Source organism: Gobius niger (assembly GCF_951799975.1).
Source record: "Gobius niger genome assembly, chromosome: 23".
Classification (NCBI taxonomy): Eukaryota; Metazoa; Chordata; class Actinopteri; order Gobiiformes; family Gobiidae; genus Gobius; species Gobius niger.
The window spans coordinates 12,574,801-12,591,751 of NC_136874.1; the positions used below are offsets into that span (position 1 = coordinate 12,574,801).

At 42.4% G+C, this 16,951-nt stretch overlaps 1 protein-coding gene across 1 annotated transcript; it reads right to left on the reverse strand.

The window, feature by feature from the left end:
* Window positions 1–701: 701 nt before the first annotated feature.
* Window positions 702–16,450, reverse strand: LOC306982122 (ly6/PLAUR domain-containing protein 1-like). Its single transcript, XM_079581926.1, has 4 exons — window positions 16,196–16,450; window positions 10,092–10,226; window positions 3,263–3,529; window positions 702–1,095 (listed from the first exon to the last, which is right to left on the reverse strand). Exons 1-3 carry the CDS (start codon window positions 16,242–16,244, stop codon window positions 3,276–3,278), a joined length of 438 nt encoding a protein of 145 aa, XP_079438052.1. The 5' UTR covers window positions 16,245–16,450; the 3' UTR covers window positions 702–1,095; window positions 3,263–3,275.
* Window positions 16,451–16,951: the final 501 nt, after the last annotated feature.

Consider the following 16,951-nt stretch of genomic DNA (forward strand, 5'->3'; position numbering starts at 1 on the left):
TTATCGGCTAGCACGCTGGCGCCGCCTTGTGGTGCAAAGTGCACCCTGTTACAATTGGATGTACAATATCCCTCTCTCCCTTCGCCTTTCCTGTCAGCGTAGTATTTACTCTCCAAGACAATTAATAAGTTAAAACATCGTAACTTGCTACGACACCTGCAGTTGCGCTTATGGCCTCTAGGGGGAAGAGTTACTTAGTACTGCTTTTGGCTGGGTAACACCTCATTTGAAAGCTAAGACCCACAAAACTGACCTTTTTCCTCACGTTGTTGCTGTGTTGTCACCTTTTGTATGGTTTTTTTGGTCACATTTTTGTTGAGTTTTTGTCACATTTTTGTTGAGTTTTTGTCACATTTTTGTTGAGTTTTTGTCACATTTTTGTCACATTTTTGATGAATTTTTGTCACATTTTTGGTGCTTTTTTCCCAAGAATCTTTTTGATTAGGGTAAAGCCAAACTGGAGAAAATGGGATCCGTTCAGGTGGGAGTTAAGAGGTTAAAGGAACATAAATGTTGAATTCACTTAGGCTACATTCATGTCTTTATTGACAGCTTTCTTACCCTCGTTTTTTTCACTCCAAACAGGTTGATGAAATCCATAGGCCTCTGTACCAAATCCTTTCTTTATTGGATATGTATGTTTCACATCCGATCTTTATGACACTCATCACCTCATTGTCTCCAGCTCAACACCGACACACAACAAATTGAATTCCGATGTGTTGTAGGAGATGATAAACCATTTATTTCACATTTTTTACAATCAAAGTGCGTTCGGCGTCCTGACGGAGGCCCCTAAGGAACATATCTAACACAAAAATAACAGGAGAATGGCACGCAAAACAAGCATCCGACCATGTAAATGTACAGTCCGTCCTGCGAGTGCCACGTCCCGGAGAAACCAGCGCGATCCGCTCCGTCGCCAAGACTCAAACGTTCGACGGGTTTGGAACGCGATTAGTCCACAGTCACTGTGTTTATATCCACTCTGCTGCGCCGTCTCCGACAGTTCATTTGTGCGGTCGAAATGCCAAAGAGAGGAAGCCGCCTGTCATCCTGTACATTTGGAGCCGCACGTTTCCGGATCTCGAGGAACTATGGCAAAGAAAAGGCAAGGAATCATTATTGTGTTTCAGTTATTTCACATTTTTACATTTAGGCGGCTCATGAAATGTTTATACATTTAAAAACAAAGAGGAGAGTTTACACCAACATATGAGGACTTTTTTAAATGTATGTTTTGCTCAACAAGCCGAGATTCCCCAGCTGGTCTGTCTATGAGCAGATTTCCAAATCCTTATTCCAGCCACAAGGGGTCAGTAAATCATCACAGAGGCGGGTTTCAGGGAACATGTACTGTGTCTTTGAGTAGTTTTAATATACAGTACTTTTACTTGAGTATTTGGATGTAGCAGTAATGTTAAAGTGATTGGCAGCATTGCGTTATTCTTTTCAGCCTGAGTGAATAGTATGAAAGTCACAAGAGCTCCGTGTTGATGTAACGGAATGCAACTTTAAATAACTCATTAAATAACAACATTGTTTTTTTTATTTGATTTCAGCGTGTATTATTTGGAAACATCAGGATTTCCATATTTTCTGTTTTGTTTTGTCCAATTTTGACACTAAAACACACATTCAAAATGTTATGCTACAATTTGCTACTGCTAACAGTAATGTATCAAATACACTCTGTACTCACTGCTCTTTACTTCCACTTGAGTTAAAATCGTAGTAGCAGTAGTAGTAGTAGATCGCAAAGCATCATGGGATTAGTAACAATAATGAAAGGTAAAATAATGGAGTTTTTGTTCACATTAAAACACTAGAACACCAGTGTGTTACATGTAGCCTATTTACCAGTATTAACCCAAGACGTAACGGAGTTGTTCCACGGCTTTTATTCTTCACTTTTTATGCTTTTTGCAGCTAATGTTAGTCTGTGGAAAATGCAAACGGCCACAGACATGGCAGATCTTCCTGGTAAAGGTGGATTTTTCCCAAACTCTATAGGTTGTGTAAACAGAAGCACATGTCGTTAGCCACATAGCATAATTGCCAAGTCATTTTGTCTTTTTTCTTGTTTTTCAAAAACAGTGAAAAATTAGTCAATTATGCTATGTGGCTAACGATGTGCTAAACCAGGGGTCGGCAAGTTAGCTTGGCGGAGGTTGATTTTCTTCATTGTAAAAAGACCAAAGGCCGGACCTGCCAATTTAAGCCCAAAGTAAAGCACCATTTTCTACAAATGCCAACGTTGTCTGTACATGATTACAGCCATACTGTTAAACGACACCAGAGAAAAAAACTTTAGGTTCTAAAGCAGGTGGGGGAAAAAAAAACAGGCTTTGATACTGTTAGTTCAGGGACAACATTGAAGGAACAGACTTTGTTTCAGCGCAAATCAAATTGTTTTCCCCATTTTTTCCCCCTATGTTTTCAATTTCTTGCCCAATGTTTCCCCCATTTCACTCAATCATTCTTCTGTTGTTTTTGCAATTGTTTTTTTCCTTCTTACTAATTTCCCCAAGTTGATTCCCTATTTTTGTCCTTTTCCCCCCAATAAAAACAGTTTTAACACAATTTTTCCTTGTTTTTAGCCACATTTCCCCCCAAATTATCATCAAGCTTCACACATTCCCTGTCATTGGAGATGAACCCGATATTATAAATGTGCAGATCTTCCACACATTATTGATCTGTTTTCTGGTTCTAGACGACACATATTTTAGAATAGTTATCAGATAAAGCATCGTTCGGGTACTCAACCCTACACATGACCTAATTGGGTGTTTTGTTTAGAAATTTTAATTTATTTTGACTGTATTTTCCACATTTTTAGCATACTGAAACAGGCATTTGACCTCTGATTTGTGTAATAATTTCATCTTCAAAATCATTTAAAAAATCCTGAGTGCCAGAGCTTCTATGCTGGAGGGCCGGATTTGGCCCTTGGGCCTGACGTTGCCTACCCCTCTGCTAACCATAGGCTAAAACCCTATAAACACTGGCAAACATTTAGCCTCATTGTCTGATTGTGTTTTGTAAAATAGAAACCCAAATTATACACACCATCGTCTACTTTTTTTTTTTAAGTCGCATTTTTAATCTTGTGCATGATTACGCCTAAGAAACGAGCCATTAAGCCTGTCGTTTGTAACCAACTCTCTGCTGAACAATGAAACAACACCACAGATGTTTTCTGATTTGATAAACTGGCACATTTTCTGCCTGTGCTTTCGAGCGGCCCCTGCTTCATTACCAGGTGTGTGTATCTACGTGGAGAGCAGCAGCGTGGCTAGCGTAGCCGTGGCTAGCGTAGCCGCGCCCAGCAGCGTTAGCAGGTGTCGCCCGCCCGGTCTGGAGGCCGCGTTCTGGACGGGCCTCTTCCGCTTGGGCCCGTTGCAGAGCGGGGTGTTGCAGCAGGTGATGCACACCGAGTTGAGGCGCCCCGTGCAGAACTGCTGGTACCCCGAGGAGGCGATCAGGCACGCCCCGGACGACGCGCACGACTTTCGGTAGTGGATTCCTACGAGACAAAGACAAGTGTGTGAAAATCCAACATGGCTGCAGGGACGAAAGTAAAGGATAAAAGTGTGAAAATGAAAATGATTCTCATAGTAACAGCATTTTCCCATATAATTAGAAAAGCAAATTCTTACTCATATGCGCTTTAAAATGAAATGTTCAAGGAATATACAGTACAATGCTAAGTACTGCAGTTACAGGCATTGCCCAGTAGGTGGCGGTGTATACACAGGAAAGAGGTTCAGTGCCAACTACTTTCCAAAGCGTGTTTATGCTGTGACCTGTGTGTACCCGAACACAGAAAGTTTATGACAGAAATTTCAGATAAAGCTGAGAAAACCGTAGCGTTCAGATTTTAATTAGGTTGGAAAATAAAGTGTCATTTTCATAGGACTTCACAGCTCCGGGTATTGACTTTCTGTCTGCTTGGGTTTAAGCGGCCTGTGTCAGTGTGGAGGTCTGCGGGGGGAGGAGATATCGGGTTGTGACTGGGGCCAAGTGCAGTAGTGACATTATCTTGCTCTCCACTGCTCCAGGGCGTTTCTCTGCTGTGTCATTGCAGTGGCTCCCAAATACTTTTGTGTCTCTACCTCCTTTAGCTTTCTGTTACAACCTGAGCGACACAAAGTATGACTACATTTACTTTAAATTACTTGAATTACACAACATTGAAACAGTGAAACAAAAAAGCAATGTATGGTCCACAAGAGAACCACAAGATCCACCCCCATGCCTGGAAGAGATAGATCCAGGGCTGAAGGGAGATGATAGTGATGTAAAACTATCTTTTGAATTCTATAGAAACAGACTATCCTACATACAATAAGCTACAATACAATAGACAAAAGAAAACATTCCCATCTCACATGCAGTTCATGACGACCTCTAACCGACTACAGTTCAGTCCATGGCCCACATTCACCCTACGACTGTGGTTTCCAAAATCTTCACACCAATATTTGACTTACTAAGTACCACCAAGTCATAGATAATCCAAAAAGCACCAAAAATTCATCAAAAATCCACCAAATTATATGTCATTAGGATGTAAACCAAGTCTAAACCAGAACTTAAATGCATTACTATTGTGTATATATGAAAATAACAAGACGAATAAAGTCTAAGATTACAGAAACCCCCCCCCCCAAGTACCACCTGAAGAAGCCCAGGAACCACCACGGTATACATATTAGTGTAAGAACCTCTGCCTTAAGATGAAAGCCGTGTTCCTCATCTATAATGTCTGAGCCATGGGAGCATAGTTTTCTTTATTTGTTTTATAAGATAATCCTTTATTGATCTCACAATGGAGAAATTCACTTTATATACTATATTTGGCTCTCAATAAGGATGTGCAAAATAGACAGGAAATGTAGTTAAATATTAAAAAGAGGAATATTATGTACAATGAGTAAAAGCAGAAATATAAACGATAAGAAAATGAAATTAGAATTACATAAAAAATAGAACAGATTACATTATCAAGGTCAGTATTGGCAGTGCAAAGTTTACAGTCCTTGTGCAGGTTGTCAATAAGTGGCGCTGATACAGAGATTATTGAACGTAGTTTTGCAAAGGGGGGGTTACTGCACATGTTACTTTACAGTCTTGTACAGTCTGACAGCACTGAGGGTGTCTCAGTCTGCCACTGAAAGAGCTGCTCAGCTCCTCTACAGTCCCGTGCAGTGGGTGGGAGGTGTTGTCCATGATGGAGGTGAGCTTGGCTAACACCCTCCTGTCCCTCACCTCCTCCACAGAGTCCAGGGGGCAGCCCAGGACAGAGAACACATATTAAATAAACACCACAACTGACTCAGGTAGTGTTTCTGTACTTTTTCAGTTGATAAAAAGAAAAGGATTCCGTGACCCGGGCCACTATTTGTTACCCAATGGCATCAAACATGTACTACACAGCATTTAATCCCATTGGAAAGTTTTATCACACCAGAAAGACCCGTGACGATGACCACCAGGAGGAAGGAACATGTTTTTACTTCCAGACTCTCACAAAGCACGAGGGCGGACATTTTCAAAAGAACCAGAAGAGTTTCTTTATAGCTTTAAAATCTGCATCGAGGCTTTTGTCCGAGTCTGAAGAGTCTCTGCTTCAGCCGTCTCTGCCCTTCAGACTCACAGTTCTCCTCAGACAGGTTTAGATGGAAGAGCAGGGCTCGTATTGAGGCGTAAAGTCGAGTTGAGAATATATTCAAGCACATCGCAGATATTTTTGAGAGACAGTACGGCAGAATCCTTATCAATTTGACTCAAGAAGAAAATATTAGCGTTTGAAAAGTACCATAGCCTGCTTGTAGCACAAATACACTAACCTTATACAGTAGCCTTTGTGTTTGGTGCAGAGTTTATAGAGGATCAGAGGCAAATAGTTAAAAGAGAACTTCAAACAAACGGCTAAACCTTCCGAAAGTGATTTTACGACATCTCATCCATTCACCTGCAGCCCTGTGCCAACACGAGGACTCCGATCGACCTCCACTCAACTTTTCTTTTTGCTTATCGGGAAATGCCATCAATAATATACAGCGCAGATCGGCCGTCTACCCGCGATGAATCACGCGAACTCTAGCTACGCGCTTCTGTTTTCCGTAAGGCAGCACGGGCTAATCTAATGCCCGTCGCGGGGAGTTGATGGAGAGTCTTTTGTGTCGAGATGAATGGGAAGACGGAGACGGTGTCATCCGAGTTCACCGCACTTAGACGCAGCTTGAAGAAATGAAAAGCTTCTGTTTGCATGTGCTTCCTGTGCGTCCATCGCCCAGATAACCTTCATTGTGTCTTTTCTGGTGGAGCTCGTAATGACGTCTTCGAGTGGGGATGTGCCGGAGAAGAAGGGTCAGGAGGTGCAGGGAGGAATGAAAGAACACAAGGTTTACGGAACAAGACGCTGATGGGCATAATATACCGCAAAAAGCAATCTCGGAATAGCTGCTGAAAGAAGTATGTTTGTTCTTGATTTTGAGAAGTTAAGTAAAATAATCTAGCCAGGCTACCTCTTGTGAGGTTGGTAGGGAATGGGACAAACCGACACCCATGGGTTGATCAAGACTAGGGGAATAATAGATCCCTTCAGTGTTGGAATATTTGCAATACAAACTAAAACAATACTAAACAAACACAATAAAAGCAGGGGAAACAACTACGCCCTAGTCTTCCCTGCAGTGACTTTTTCACTGGGCACATCAAAAAGTCAAATGGATCCAATGTCTTTTATAGGAGCGTTTGGATTTCATTTCCGACATCCTTTAAATGTCATTTACACAACAAAGATAATTCCTTAAGTGTTTCTAGACTTGTTTATGGCCGCCCCTCCCTCTGTAGTCAGCAGTAATGTTAACCGTCTGCACTGGTCTACATCAAGCTAATGGCCATGGCTCAGTACCTTCCAAACTCCTGCTACACCAACAAAGTAGTTTAAAGGAGTTTAAAGGGTCCCTACAACAAGTTAAATCGACTTTCTCTGAGGTTTTGGACGTTTTTCTTTCACGTATTACACATATTACTGAAGGAGACCCAAACATAAGTCCAATCATAATTTAAAAAGTCAGGATAAAGTACAATATAGGATCTTTAAAATCCCAACAAGATGGCTGTGTATGTGCAGAGGAAAATCATTTTGAATTTGAAACACAGTCTTTTATGTTTCTGTTATTCCAATGAATCAACTGCTAAAACTACAACGCTACATCATAAATGTCAAACTTGTTTTTATTGGACAGGCTAAATGCTTTGCAACATGTACTTTTACACAATTGGGTTAAATAATTTTTTGGACAACACTGAGTAGGGATGGGCGATACCAGGGATTTTTGTTGTGATTTGATAGGGCCTGTTTTGATCCTATCGATTCCAATACCAAAACTCTAGAAATGAACAAGACCAAAATGTTAAGCTTGAACTTAGTGGAGAAGAGTCAGAAAAAGGTCATTTCTCCAAACCACTAATGATAGTTAATCTAAACCTTTTAAATAATGCAGGGAAAAACCAATTAAAGAGTCAATTCAATAAGTATTGATGTTTGCTGGCTTCAGTAATATCAATAATTTGGTATTGATCAGACCAGTGGTTCCCAAAGTGTGTGTGTAGCTTATCTCCAAAACAAGTACAATGAAAATAATATATTTTTCAAGGAAATGTACGTTTCTTTGCTACGTTTTATGACTTTAAACCAGTAGCCAACAGTCATGGCTAAATGTTGCTTTTAAATGTAATTCTCGCTGTAAAACAACAAATTCATTCATAAATATATTTTAATTGGGGGGGGGGGCCTTGAGATTTTTTTCTGACTTTTTTCGGAACTGGCTGGATCAGATCATCACTAAGTCAGAAGCCAACAAATGAGTTATTGGCTTAATCACAATTATGCTTTCAAGCCGTCTCAGCCTTCCCAAGAGTCCAGCTGCACTGATATCATTTATACAAACATCCTGGACAGCCATTAAACATCATGCTAAATGTTGTTAGACTTGTTTATGGCCCGCCCCACCCTCTTTGATCAGCTGGAGTAGCTACGTTAATTTGTCTTGGTCTACATCAAGCAAATCGACTTAATGACTCCTAAAATGGTAGCAATTCTGAAGCCAAAAATTAGACGGACCTTAAAATATTTCCCAAAAAATCCTGAAAATCTCAAAATTCATTGAGCTTCAAACACCAAAAGATAGGACTTGTTGTTATAACTATGGCAGCACAGAAATTCGCAAAGTTACTTGAAGCGATGTCTTATAACAGCCAGAATGACCAAATCTGCAGCTAAACATGAACTTGAGACCCAAAAATTTTTTTTGCTTTACTGTAGTTTCACTGTTTGTATTTTAGTCTTCTCTTGGTCCATTTCCGCCAACATCACTTACAGAAGCATTTGGGACGTCCTTTAAACGTTGTACGTTAATCTGCCTGGTCGACATTAAGCAAATCGCCAACATGTCTCAGAAAAATGTAACAAATCTGAAGCTAAAAAATTATACAGACCTCAAAATATTTCCCCAAAACATCCAGAAAATCTCTAAATTCAGTGAGCTTTTAGCTGTAAAAGATAGGACCTGTTGTCATAACTATGGCAGCACAGAAATTCGCAAACTTACTAGAAGCAATGTCTTAAAAGGCAAATCTTCAGCTGGACTTTAGACATCAACAGATTCTGGTATGAGTTTGACCGTTTCTTTTTCAGCCTTCTATCGGTCCAATTCCGCCAACATTACTTACAGAAGCATTTGGGACATCCTTTAAAACGTCATAGTAGCACGCAGACAATTCCTTAAGTGTTTTTAGACTTGTTTATGGCCGCCCCTCCCTCTTTGGTCAGCCGAAGTAGTTACGTTAATTCGCCCCTAGTCCACATCAAGCAAATTGCCTTCATAACTCGTATCCCCGCGGCCTGAATGACAAAAATGACACGGAATCGTCGCGCGTCTCCGGTTTCTAGACGGTCACCTTCTATCGGGGAGATAAAGAGAGCTCTAACTTTCATCCCGGTGCCGTTGGGTGGCCCGGGCGGCGCATTAGCGGACCCGAGCCATCAATCTCCACTGACTTTATCCGGGATTATATCAAGTGCATTACATTTGAGAGGGCCAGCGCCGCGGAGTACCTCGCTCGGCTCCCCTGGTGCGGTGTGTTGATTGATTTTTTTTTTTTTTTTCTTTAGCCAATGGTGAAGCGCTTCATGCAGCAGTACGCTAGCTCATAGTTGTTCTCATCTCTTTGACCTTGGGGAACGGCTGCGCAGCGGGAGGAAGGCATTAGCAGGAACGCGGCTGGTTGAAAATAAAAATAAGTGGCTTTCTTCAATAACAATGGGTTAGTATTTTGAGTTATCGCAGCGGGAGAAGACGATTTGAAGGGTTTGATTTGGCAAAATGTGTTATTCTTCCACTATCTTTGGCTACTCTGGTCATTTTATGTGGGATTTGGAGGTTGACCAAGCAACACTGGTCCGAAAAACACGAATTCATTTGCAGGTGAACACTGAGGTGTGAAGAAAACAAGTGTGGGTGAGAATAAAGTGCTAAAATCCTTTATACAATTACAATGATATCACAGTATGTGCTTGGGCGAAAATCTAATTGGCCACTCTCCAGTTGGATAAAGGTATACGGGCAAATATGAATGTGCATTATTTAGAGAAACCACAAAGTCAGCAACAGGGGCTTGATATATAAAGAAGCAAACCGGCTAAAAACATGTGGATTTCTATTTTGGCAAGCCCTCACTAGTCACTATGAGCTTTAATCATGGTGAAAAAACAACAACCATCAAAACAAATTCAATTGTGGCTATAAAAAGTAAAAAAACTCATTCTTCTCTCCAGAGTCACACTGCTTCATATTTAGGTATTCTTGGCTCTGTTTTCAGCCCACTTTAGACCAGTTACAAGCCAACAAATGCCTACAGTGATCTTTGAGACCTCAGTTTTCACCAAAATCTTTATGAGACTAACATTTGACCATTCGGGTAAGAGGAGGAAGACTTTAATAAAACTAGCCAAAGTGGTCAGTGAGCAAAAACGCTAGCCATGGTCTTTAAGGGTGTCCTGTCGAGTCCCGTACCGTTGGGTTTGACCAGCACCTCCTTCTGGCACATGTCCTGCACGTTGACGGTGCAGTTGACGATGAACTCGGGGGTGGAGCAGTCGTTGGTGCTCATCTCCTCACACTGGTAACACTGGATCTGAAGGACATCTCCTGCATGGCACACAAGGGAAAGCGTCAGATTTCAACAGTAAATCCATATCGGTTGCAAGAAATCGGCACCGAACACGACGAGAAGTGGAATATTCTTTGCTCTAAGTTTTAACAGAAGTAACGTTTTGAAGAAAGCGGTTATTTTTTGGAAGAACAATGGATTAGTGAACGTTTTGGTAACTCTTTATTAATATGTAACTGGCAAAGGTTTTTGTTAACGAAAGGAAAACTGTCCATGGGTTTTGGTAGAGCTGTATTTTTAGCTTATACTTTCATAAAAATCCCAATTGGGTAAAGCAAACCCCCCAATCCAAGGCCACCAGAGCTGGGTTTCTGTGGGAAAGACAGTAGAGAGAGTCCGCAGTGGCTCTGTAATCAAGCAGTGCTTCCAAAACTGCCTCAAGCATATAAAAAGAGACTGAGTTTTGACAGAACTTTATTCATTTCGGATTGAATATACTCATTCGAATTGGTATTCAGCCTCGCTTGCCCTTTTTTTATGAGTAAAAGCATCACGTATTGTTTTGAACGGAGTGAACTATTTATGCCCTGACGCAGTGGAAATGGCTCATTCAGCATTATATGTACATTGGAAATTACGATCGCCCGGAGCGGTTTGGGGCAGTTTTTGAGAGCCTTTTAGGCAGATTTTCCTTCGCCTGAGTGCGCCTCTGTGTTTAAAAAGTCCACACACCCTCACGCAGAAAGTTCCATCATGTTCCAATGAGTTTTACAACCTCAAAATGGTCCCAAAGTTTGCTAGTTTTCATTGAATTGTCTTTCCTCCGGTCCAAGTGACTGTTATTGAGAAGAGTCAAATCAATTGGCATCGGATGAAGGAAAAATCGAAGGAGACTGATGTAGAAACTGATCAAATTTGGGTAAAGACCTGGCCAACGAATTATTGGAAACTGGAATGATCGACTCTTCCATCCTTAGTAAAAAATAAACGATCTTTGAGGAATGTTTAACCGCAATACTGGAACGGAAATCAATCTGGCAGAATCTGTACTCAAATCAAAACCACGATCCAACGAAATATGAGTGTGTGACTTTGTCTTTGAGTTGTCTTTTGTTATGTCAGTGTTTGGCAGTCGAAACTGTATTTCAATCTTCCCTCAAACTGTTAATCCTTCTCTTGCTTGGGAAAAAAAGTTACAATGCGACTCTTGTAGGAGTTTAGTGCCTCAACATCTTTAGAAACCTTGACGGACTCTTTCGGAATGGCAATGCCTGAAACATTCCTCCGACTGCCTTTGCTCAAATGAAGACGGCGTTTTTAATTTCTGTCGGATCCCCTTTTCGCTTTCACAAATGATTAGCAGCCTTGTTTGACACCCTTTTCCCATTCTCCGACTCTTTGTGCCGAAAGCTTTTATAGATTTTGCTTCCTTAGGCGCCAACGCTCCAAAAAGGGCTCGTGCAATTGGATTCCTCGTTTCAACACTTGTCAGATTCCAGAGGCGCGAGTAGGAGTCTGAGGAAACTGTCCCTGAAAGGTTTACAAATGACATACCTACTTGTGAACAAACTTTTTATTCATGGTTAGTTCCTCATTAGTTCATTATCAGTTCATGAAGAGCCTGTGTTTGTTAGTTCTTTATAGCTGTGCCTTATAATGACGTGTTACAGAGTCTTGGGGGACTTTGTAGGTCTATGGTGGCAGAGAAACGGAGAGGAGATTTCACTGAGGAGATTCGAAAACGTCTTCTTTACGGGCGATAAAAGAGCATTTACAAAGAGGCTGAAAGACGATGGCACAGCTGCAGGCCTGAGGTTGTGAAAAGGTTTTGGACAGCTTTGGGATTTGGTCAATGTGGTTTTCAACGACGAGAATTTTTCACTCTTAAGAAAGTGAAGCTTTTGTCAGGATTTCATTCATTTAGTAGGGCTGCACATATTTGGAGACTCGTATCTAATTGTGGTTTTGTTTCCCTGAAAACGACTCTGAAACGCGATTAAAGATACAATAGAACCTGTTGAAATACAAGATACAGCTAAACAAGCATTCGATTGGAAGTCTGTCTATGGAAGTTTGTCCTGTCATTATATACTTAGTCCTGCCTCTAAACCAGACGTACAACCCGACTTTTGACTCAGATAATACGTGCAGTTTTGGGCAAAACAAGTTTAACAGGTTAATCATTAACCTTATTGATTGGTCAGTCTGACATTATTCTGACCAGAACTGCCTAACAGTACTTTGACCAGAACATTTATAGGACATTTGCACAAACAGCTTATATAACCATGACAGAACAGAAATCATATGGCAAAGTACAAGTAGATGGCCTCTCCGAAGGTTTTTATAACTTTTATGTGCTGGCAATAAGATCGGTTTCTACAAACCTGACTGATTTAAGACATGCCAGACTTTTTTAGAACAGACTAACAAACTTAGTTTTGCCCTTACTGTAAATGCAGAACTTTTGGATAATATAACATTTTATCAAAGGTGACAGTGTTGCTCCCTGAAAGTTGTGAAATCTAAACATCTGAAGAATGAGGATGTTTTAAACGTGGACCACTGCAAAAAATGTACAAGGTAAATCTTTGTTATAAAAAAAAAACAAAAACAACTGGGGCCTCTAACATTTAAAAGAGGAGACAGATTGCAATTTCCAGATCAAATTGCAATTTCCATTCAATAGCAATTATTCTCCAGGTCGGTGGAGTGTCCTACGTTCCCGGTCACGAGATCGAGTCATGACCGAAAGGACAAGATCACAGATCAAGCGGTCAAAATGAGTTTCCTTCACTGGGCTGCTGAGGGTGAGGAGCTCATGGTGGAGCCGCTGCTCCTTCACATCGAGTGGAGCCAACTGAGGTGGCTCAGACATCTGTTTCAGATGCCTCCTGGTCCCTCCCTCAGGAGGGCATGTTCCACTGGGAGGCCTCACTGAAGACCCAGGTCACGCAGGAGGGACTATGGGCCCGGCCTTGTTCTCTATAGCGACATATGACATTTTGCTTTTAGTAGGAAGGAGTGCACTTAGAGATCTTGCCACTTGGTGGATTTAAGAGACACACTTTGTCCTCCAACCAGATCGACTCCACGGCCAGGAAGGGGGAGGGAGAGGGGTTGTAGGGGAGTGGGGGGTGAGCATGTGCATTTGTTTCGCGTTTACGGCCAAGCAGTGGACGGCTGTAGCTCTTAGTTTTTAGCTGTAGTTTTTAGTTTGACCTGTGAGCGCCTGTAATGCTTAAGGAAGAACACAAGGCAGTTCTGGCCCTTTGTCTCTGGCCCGGAGACGCCTTGGCATCCACCCAGAAGACCCAGCCACGGACGACCGAGTGTGGAGTGAATGAACAGTGTTGTACTATGAGAAACCTGTGACACAGGCTTGTAAAGCGCAATACAAGTGTGAACCATTATTATTACAGTCTCAGGCGTTTGACCAAATCAGCACTATTTTAAACTCACAGCTCAATATATTTCATTTATTGGAAAATTGTTCTCTCAATAGTATTTTCTTGTTTACATTGTGAACGTGCAGATATTTATCGCGTTATATACAGCCCGAGACCCGCCAAGGAAGCTGGATTTCAGCCCATGACCCAAAAGAGTTTAACACCCCTGATGTAAACCCACTAATAACATATTGTAGATGGTGAAGGAGCGCAACGAAGCAATTCCACTTTCAAACCACGATGTTTCCTTCCATCTTTTCTCACAAAAATTCAAACGTTGACACGGCGACATCCTCATCACGTCCCTCCCCGGGTCCCGCACTGATCCACATATAGACCCCCGCGTCATCTGCCCTTTCTGTGTTTAAACACCACGGCCACTCGCACCCCGGCGGAAGAAGAAGAAGAAGAAGGAGGAGGAGAAGGATATCGCCGGCGTAATTATTGAAATGGCAGGGGTCGTTAATCTCGGCCATCAAAATCCAAACCGTAAAGGTCTCGGCCAACAAGCCTAATAACGACGAGCCAGACATCAAACGTCCATTCATCACCGCGGGCCACAAATCAGAAAGTCCCCGAGCGGCTCGTCGGGCGGGGCGGCTGTTTTTTTATCATTAATAACCCGGGAGCGGAGCGAGATAAGGCCGGGACGGGTCAGGATTCAGTGTTGTTTTCGGAAGAGTGAAGATCAGAGGACGAGGAGAGCGGCCACTTTTGGGGAAAAAAAGCCCAGTTCACGACGACACTCCTCCTGCCTGGGACTATTGCGCCGTCATCCACATTTCCGACACTGATTTTCACTAAAAGGTACCTAGTTACTTCTACGGGCAGTGATGGGCACGACGTGATGAAAAGACACTCGCAAAGCCGTTCACTTCCAGCTAACAAATCGACGGCGCCGTGAGGAAACCCCCGGTGATGGATTATGGGCTTTAAAAATGCGGCGGACGCTTCGGTGTTTCGCCAATGACGCACGACAATCAAGGGAGAAAACTCGAAACCGCGTGAGGGATGATCAATCAGTCGATCAATGATGGATGGATCAATGAGGGCGATGAGGAGGACTACTCCACGGTCGGTTGACGAGGCCAAAAAGGTCTCATTTTCCCCGAGTCTTGTTTTTCGACACAATCTGATGGGAAAACGGATTGTAAAGAGATCATATAAGGTCCATTCCGGGAACCTTTCGGGAAGACTGGCTCATTTTTAGATGGATTATATTTCGTTTTATGCCGGAAAACTCGTATGATCCAAGACCTGACTGACTTTTTAATCAATGATCCGAAATGATGCAGGAACTGAGTGAACGAAAAAAGTGTCGGGAATTGCTTTTCAGCGCAAAAGCTTGTTTCTAGATTAAGTGCATAAATACATCAAAACGACTCAAATAAAGGTAAAACGTCCCTAATGTGAGAACCTTTAACTCATACCTGTGCTCTGCTCGTCTAATCGAATTGAGAGGAAGAAAGAAATCCAGCTCACGAAATAGTCGTCGGTCGCGGCATTTTTTCCTCACATCGTGCAGCTCTGCTCAAACACTGAACCATTTAGACCACAAGCACTTTTTTGTATTATTTTTTGGTCACTGCAATCGTCCGTCGTCTCTCAAACGTTTAAAACCGCAGCTCGAATCGCAAAACCAAACCCCAATGAGACGTTTCCGTGGGACTTAAAACCGCCTTTATCTTCCGTCTTTACCGTTCATTTAGGCCAGTGTTTTTCAACCTTTTTTGAGCCAACCACCAGCAGAAAATGTTAGAAAATGTAGCTCTGTAGCCTATATTCAGTCATCGAAGTGTCTTGAATAGGAACACTGTATAGTCTCGCTAGCAACAATGCCTCAAAGCATCACTAATTCTCTTGTCTCAAAGAAATTAACTACCTGATATGGAAGAGTGGTTACTCTGCTGATTATTAGACAGCACAGACACTCGAAACGGTACATTATTTGTGGATAATAATGCATTTTTCTTCAAAAAACCATCTAGGTGAAAGTGGATAATTTCCCAAGACACAACAGACAATATCGGCAGTGTGGTTGAAAAACACTGATTTAGGCTGTGCCGAGATTTCGGGTTCACTCGCTTTAGAAGAAAAAAAAAAATCGTATCTTCACAGTTTCGATATTCCGATTATTTTTTTCATATTTTCCCAATAGGAGGTGCTCATTTTGCAATATCGCATGAAAAAGATGCAAAAATGTAGAATATTTCGTCTGCATTGAATTATTTTTTTTGTAAAGTGAATGATCTTCGTGGCACCAACACATTCATCCAAATGAAGCCTTTTTTTTAAATCGTACTTTTATTGCAAAATATTCGAAAGTGCACCTTCGATTTAAAAACTCTAAACAACAGACACATTATCTCCCATTTTCTCGTAAAGATTCAAAACCGGGGTAATTTTGACTTTAAATTGGGAAAATGTGAGATTGATGATTAAGATTTCCCTCCGTTCCGTCCACGCTTTTCCGCTTTTTCTGACGAACTAAATCCTCTAAAACCCCGATAAAGTGTCACGAGAGTTCGCAAAGTTCCGCGGCGGAATGTGGGACTTACCTCCGTCGAAGAGCACTCCAAACAAAGTGGCGAACGCGAGCAGCCGCATCCTGTCCGGCCGGTGGATGGGGCGCGCATGGAGGGGAGAAGTGGAGTCAGGCGGAGGCACCGCGGAGGGCGCCCCGGGAGAGGGGGAGACGGTCCGCCGGCGGCGCTGCGCTCATCCTCGGCTGCGCTGGTGCAGGTTTGAGGGAGAGACGGTGCGCTCGCTGGTGGTGGTGGTGCCGACTGCTTCTGCCTCCGCTGTGGCGCGTGTGAGCGAGGAGAGGCTGGCGAGGGGGAGCGCGTGTGCGTAAAAAGGAGAGAGACGCGAGAGGACGTCGTGCCAATGTGGCGTCACGTGGGGCAACAACGATTCAGGTTTTTCCCCAGTTCAAAGCCGATGTTTCCCGAACTTTTAACCCCCTTCACCCCCGCCTGAGCCGAACACGTTTCCTCCACTTCGGCTTTACCCAAATCTGAAAGCTTCTTGAACAAAAGCGTCAAAAATAGCGACAAAGGCGAGGATGAAAACGCAAACATGGGTCAGAATTGGACAAAGACGCGGCGACAACACAACAAAAAAGTCACGATGTTGAAGGTCTTAGCTTTCAAATGAGGTGCGACCCTGGACTAGAGGCTGTCAGCTCCAGTCCAGAAGCTTTTAGATTTGGGTAAAGTCAAACTGGAGAAAATGCGGTAGTGGTAAGAGGTTAAGTTCAAATGTCTTCACAAACAGCTGTGCATTAGTTTGTGGATTAAATCACGCTCGAATCA

Excerpts from the sequence above, each read along its gene's own strand:
- LOC306982122 (XM_079581926.1), bottom strand. The coding sequence starts at position 16,244 with ATGCGGCTGCTCGCGTTCGCCACTTTGTTTGGAGTGCTCTTCGACGGA. Across the intron at positions 10,227-16,195 it reads TGGAGTGCTCTTCGACGGAG|GAGATGTCCTTCAGATCCAG; the intron begins GTAAGTCCCACA and ends TGTGCCATGCAG. Across the intron at positions 3,530-10,091 it reads GGTGCTGGTCAAACCCAACG|GAATCCACTACCGAAAGTCG; the intron begins GTACGGGACTCG and ends TTTGTCTCGTAG.